General features: G+C 46.3%; 1 protein-coding gene and 1 pseudogene across 1 annotated transcript; one reads left to right on the top strand and one right to left on the bottom strand.

Moving 5' to 3' along the window:
- The first annotated feature begins 697 nt into the window (after nt 1–697).
- Nucleotides 698–1564, top strand: LOC119361452 (annotated as a pseudogene).
- A 597-nt stretch (nt 1565–2161) lies between these two features.
- Nucleotides 2162–2849, bottom strand: LOC119368836. The gene has a single exon (XM_037633976.1). It carries the CDS (start codon nt 2776–2778, stop codon nt 2467–2469), a length of 312 nt encoding a protein of 103 aa, XP_037489873.1. The 5' UTR covers nt 2779–2849; the 3' UTR covers nt 2162–2466.
- Nucleotides 2850–5777: the final 2928 nt, after the last annotated feature.

Below are 5777 nucleotides of genomic sequence, written 5' to 3'. Positions count from 1 at the left end.
AAGGGACAAGCCATAGATATTTTGAATTATCATCGACACATGCCAATCATTGTATCAAAACTTAACAAAAAGTGTATTTTGAGTTTCAAAAAGTTGAAAAATAGGTGAAGACATATGTTTTAGCTAGAAATTAAATCATGTAACTTGTTTTTAAAACAAAATGACCATTTGAGACCTATTCGGAGATGAGAAAGCTACATGTGTCCACAGATATGTTGCAAATGGTCATACAATTTTTTATCAAAAAAAAAACAAAGTTTCTAGTTTCTACCTAATATCTATGTGTCTTGGTATTTTCCTGACAATACTCATTTCAGGTAGCGCACGCGTTGATGATCCGGATGTACACACAAGCATAGACTTACCTAGATTTAGGCCCTCGTACGAAGGAAATACCCTACTTTATGCTTATCTGGATGAGTATTTAACCAAAAACTACCACATTTCATGGAAACGTGTCAAAAAACTACCACTTTACAATTTTGTGCGAAAAACTACCACTTTTTTCTTAAACCGTGGCAAAAAACTACCAAATCGCGAAATCGTTCGATTCGCCCACGCTAAGCACGAATTTGACCGGTTAAGCCCATGAACCAGGTGCCACCGTGGCCAGCCGTCGCCCGCCGCGGGTTAACGGCCGTTAACGGGGCGTTTGCGGTCAGAACCTTCCCCGCTCTCCAGCCGCCGCCAGCACGCCATGCTCCCGCTCGCCGCCGCAAGGGCCTGCCTTTCCTCCCCGGCGCCGCCGCCGAGACCCCAAACCCGAGCGGCGCCTCCCTCCCCCCTTCCCCGTCGCCGCTCCACGGCCACACTGCCCAGACCAGCCAGGATTCCTCTCCTCTGCCCGCTCGGGATAGCGCGCCGGGGGCGTCCTCGCGGCCCGCGAGGGACCACGTGATCGACTTCGGCAAGCACAAGGGCCAAATGATGGGCACGCTGCCGCCGTCCTACTGCGCTGGGTGGTCGCGGAGCTCGGCCACTGGGACACGCTAGTCTGGGTGCGCCTGGCGCGCGAGGTGCTCGACGACCCCGTCTACGTCGACTTCGTCGAGTGGGAGCACACGCACCGCTTCCTCCGCGGCGAATCCAAGTTCGACTACGTCTACGACAATGTCGACGGCGACGGGCCCCTCCAGGAGATGGCCGAGCGCTTCGGCTGGGATGTCTCCGATGAGGACGGCTGGGGCCGCCTCGACTTCCACCTCCTCGACACCTCCAATGGCGGCCGCATCCCGAGGAAGGCCGACCGGCGCCAGAGCACCGACAGCGGCAGCAACAAACCCCCCCCCCCCCTGCGGCGGCGGCGCCCTGTTCGACACCGGGGCGGCCGACCCAGATGAGCCGAGGGGGAAGAAAGACGAGAGGAGGGAGCGGATGCAGACGAGGGAGGGAGGAACAGGTGAGGACGGCGAAATTGGATGTGCTCGGCGTGAACTCCAGCGCGAAATCTGACTCTGACGCGGGCGAGGCTAGCGCGCTGTTAACGGCAGTTAACGCGCGGCTGGTGACGGTTGTCCACGGTGGCACCTGGTTCGTGGGCCCAACCTATCAGATTCGTGCTTAGTGCGGGCGAAGCGAGCGATTTTACGACTTGGTAGTTTTTTGACACGGATTAGAAAAAAAGTGGTAGTTTTTCGCACAAAATCATTAAGTGATAGTTTTTTGACACGTTTCCATGAGATGTGGTAGTTTTTGGTTAAATACTCTATCTGGATTGATTGCTCCAGTCTTGTACGAGAACTAGGATCTGTGTATACAAAGAGGTTGTAAGATCGTATGAGGAATGAGGTGTACTACGATGAGTTGACTGTGTAAAGACTACAGAGATGCCGATCATGGTCCCTGCCGAGCCTTGTATAGAAGTATTCCTATGAAAACTACTTCGTGCTCTGCAACGTGCCACATCGGCATGGACGGGTGGATATGGAAGCTCTAGCAGAGACGACCCAGACGAGGCAAGCAGCACAAGCTGCAGGAGAGATGAGAAAAGCAGCACAATGCCAAGGAGGTACAACCGTGCAAGGGAAGAGGAGATTCAAGAGATCAATTAATTGTTGATTAGGCGAGGTGGATGCAAGAGATTCCTAAATTAGCTTCTTGGATGAGCCATGGAGGCCTAGCTCCCGAAACCAATAACAAAAAAGAAAAACATTTTTCTTGCTTAAATTCACCCAAACACATTATTATTCACATGGCAAGCATTTCTTCTCTCTTTTTTCATGGTAATACATCTCCTTAATTTAGTATAAGGATCATAATACAAACCACATAAACACCAACAAGCCTAAATAGACAGCATAGCACTAGCCTTAGCACAAGAAAACACCAGCCAAAAGAAAAATTACAATCAAGAACAACACAAATACATGTATAACCACTTGAGCTTATACGGTAACCACATTTCATAATCTCCACGCAGCTTCTTGGCCAGGGAAGCAAATAGGAATCGTAGTACCTTCTAGATAATTAACGCCCGCGGCAGCCGAAGATGGCCTGGCAGCCGCTACCGGTGTAGGGCTGCCCCCGGCCAGAGCAGGAGCCGGAGCACGCCGGCCTGCTCGCCTGCACCCCTTTGTAGCTGATGTACTGGTCGCCGTAAAGCACCCTCCTCCGCGGGTACGCCGCCTCCTCACACTCCAGAAATCCCACGTCCTCGTCCTCGACGCGGCGTAGCGCGCGCACCGGCATCGTGTGGGTGCCGCCGGCGAGGACGCCGCGGCTCATGATCAGCCCTGCGGTGATGAAAGCCAAGAGTAGTAGTTGCGTTTGCAACTTCATTGTCTCTGCTTCAAATGGTGCTGATGCACTGTGGCCTGTGCTATAATGTGGAGGAGTATATATCACCCAGTGCGAGGATCCTTCCCTTGATAATGAGCGATAGCACTGTCGCGTCAATTATAGAGGAGATGGGTCAGGATGTAGGTGGTTGGGAGAACTCTTTTTTTCTCTTTGCGGATAAAAATTTCATCTAATCATATACTCCCTCCATTCTAAAATATAGTGCGCCCGCGCTTCTTGAGGTCCAACATTGACCATAAATTTAACCAACGAGACCAACTGCGACGGGAGAAAAATTACATAATTAAAAACTTTCTTTGAATATGAATTCACTGGTATAACTCTTGCTCCCGGCGCAATAGGTCTTGTTGGTTAAATTTATGATCAAAGTTAAAGCATGGAAATAGAGAAAGTATTATATTTTGAAACGGAGGAAGCAAGGTACAGGCTATGAATCATATATAGAAATGATGGGACATATTTTATCGAATGGATGAGGGAACTCCAACAGCAGCAACGCGCCTAACATTGCATGTGATGCTAGACGACACGATCGATAGCGTCCGGCGGATGCGTGTCCGGTCACCGGCGTGACAAAAAGAGGCTTTTTTTTGCGCGAACAAAAAGGTCCACAGCAGAGTTAAATCGACCAAACCACCAGCAAGAAAAACATTTTTTTTCCGAAGGATCCACGAGGCAAAACTAACACTAACGCTACCTCAGAGGGCAACATAATTTAAAGTTTTCAATCCAACCTGACCCTCAAACCCCCTGTATCTGTCCGGACCATTCTTACATTTTCTTGCAGATTTCTAATGTGTATGTGTTTTTACCGGCATAATACAGTGTATGCTTATCGGTTAAATTCATCAAAAAATGCATATGTCGAGTGATAAAGCCCGGGGTTCATATGAAGTACTCCCTCCATCCTAAATTACTCGTCGCTGAAATAGATGTATCTAGAACTAAAATACATCTAGATACATCCATACATGTGACAAATAATTCGGAACGGAAGAAGTACTAAAAAAATATTGAATTGTTGGTCGAACTATGACATGTATAAATTGGTTGTTTCTTAGTATTTCATGGTCGTGGGCTGAGAAATATAAAAACTGTTCAATCTATTTAAGTACAGTTCTGCTATTTCACATCTAGATGTAATATATTATCTCACATCTAAGCCTAGAACCGTTCGATCTATACCTGATTATTTATGAGTGCGAGGCTTCATTTGCGTCGCTGGCTGCGTCCCGTGTCGCCGTGTTTTCGTTTCCGCTCATGTGTGCCGCGTACGTCGTTTGTTTTTTTGTTTGGCCCGTTGTCCATGCGTGTGCTTGGGCTTTGTTTTGCGTGTGCGTTTTCTACTCGGTTGATGCGAGGAAGTTAAATGAGAGGCAGAGTATTTTGGGGGTGTTTGGTTTAGAAGTTTTAGGAATTTTTCTAGTTCCCGGGACTAATCAAAAAAGACTCTCTAGTAGAGTCTTTTTCTAGTTCCTGTAGAAAAAGTCCCTCCTGTTTGGTTCCTAGGGACTTTTTAGGGACTTTTTTTAGTCTCTGGGACTAAAAAGTCCCTGCACCAAACACCCCCTTTGTCTTTTTTATTTTCGAGAAATCTAACCACCAGTCGGCTGGTGGTTTGCAACATGCGCGTTCGCGCGCCGTCAGATCCTCATCCTGCGCGCGTCGTCCCTTCCTATTTTTCCGCCTGAATTTGATCGCTCCTTCCGATTTTTTCTCCTGCTCGCACGTTGACCTATACTGCAATTAAGATCTGATTTTCTCTCCCGCCCAACTGCACGTCATACTGCAATTAAGATCCGATTTTCTCTCCCGCCCAACTAAATGTCAATCAAGGTGGACCCGCCCACAAATTGAGCTACTGTTGTTTAGGCGGAAGAAAAAAAAATTCTGGAATGGGATTCGAACCCACGTCACCTACGATGCTAGGAAAGCCAACAACCAACTAAGCCAACGCAACTTGATGCATACCTACCATCTGTTAGGTATCACCTAAACTTTTAGCATGGTAATTAGCCCGCGGCCTTGTCATTGCACTATACAGTAACATATGACATTTTTTCCTTCATGATCTTATCTACAGACGTTGGGCCTCACCTCGAAGGAAGAGCACGGCGCACGGCGTTCAACAGGCCAGGCACAACCCGTTTAGTCTTGTGTCGGGCCGGGCTTGTTACGTGCCAAGCATGCTTGCTTGTGAGCCGCCCCGTGAAAAATGGTCAGGATAATGTTGATAACTCACGTACAAACACCGCGTTAACTTCATTATAAATACCATGATAATATACACACATCAGAGCTGATAACTCAAGTACAAACATTACGGTAACTTTTCATCCTCGTGATAAAAGTTGTTTAAAAATATACCCCGATAATTTTGATGTAAATAACATGATAATATACACATATCAGACCTGATAACTCACGTGCAAATACCGCGACAACTTTTTCCCTCTAGATGAAAATTGTTGAAACATACCCAGTAATTTTTATGTAAATATCATGGTAATATAGACATAATAGCTGATAACTCACACACAAACACCATTGTAACGTTTCGAATGGGATTAAAGTTTTGGAAAACATACCCTGATAACTTGTGTGTAATTAGCATGATAATATATACAGAGTAGAGCTGATAACTCACATACTACACACATTATTACTTTTTAAACGGGAAAAATGTTGCTGAAAAACATACCCGAATAACTTGTCTGTAAGTAGCATGATAACATAGGACAACACAGTTGATAACTCATGTACGAACACCGCGGTAACTTTTAACTTTAAAATAATATAACTTTTAAACCTAGCCCGATAATTTTTGTATAAATAGCATGGTAATATACGCACAACAGAGCTGATAACTCATGTACCAACATCACAGTAACTTTTTTGACCCGGAGAAAAAACGTGTTGAAAAACATAGACCTGGTAACTTCTAGCTGATAACTTACTTAGCCCAGTCGTGGTTATTG

The sequence above is a fragment of the Triticum dicoccoides genome, chromosome 2B, assembly GCF_002162155.2.
Source record: "Triticum dicoccoides isolate Atlit2015 ecotype Zavitan chromosome 2B, WEW_v2.0, whole genome shotgun sequence".
Lineage (NCBI taxonomy): Eukaryota > Viridiplantae > Streptophyta > Magnoliopsida > Poales > Poaceae > Triticum > Triticum dicoccoides.
The sequence above is the reverse complement of the archived record's forward strand: the minus strand, read 5'-3'. Positions and strand labels throughout refer to the sequence as shown.

Bases quoted from the DNA above. Each gene is read 5' to 3' on its own strand.
- LOC119368836 (XM_037633976.1), bottom strand. From the start codon at position 2,778: ATGAAGTTGCAAACGCAACTACTACTCTTGGCTTTCATCACCGCAGGG.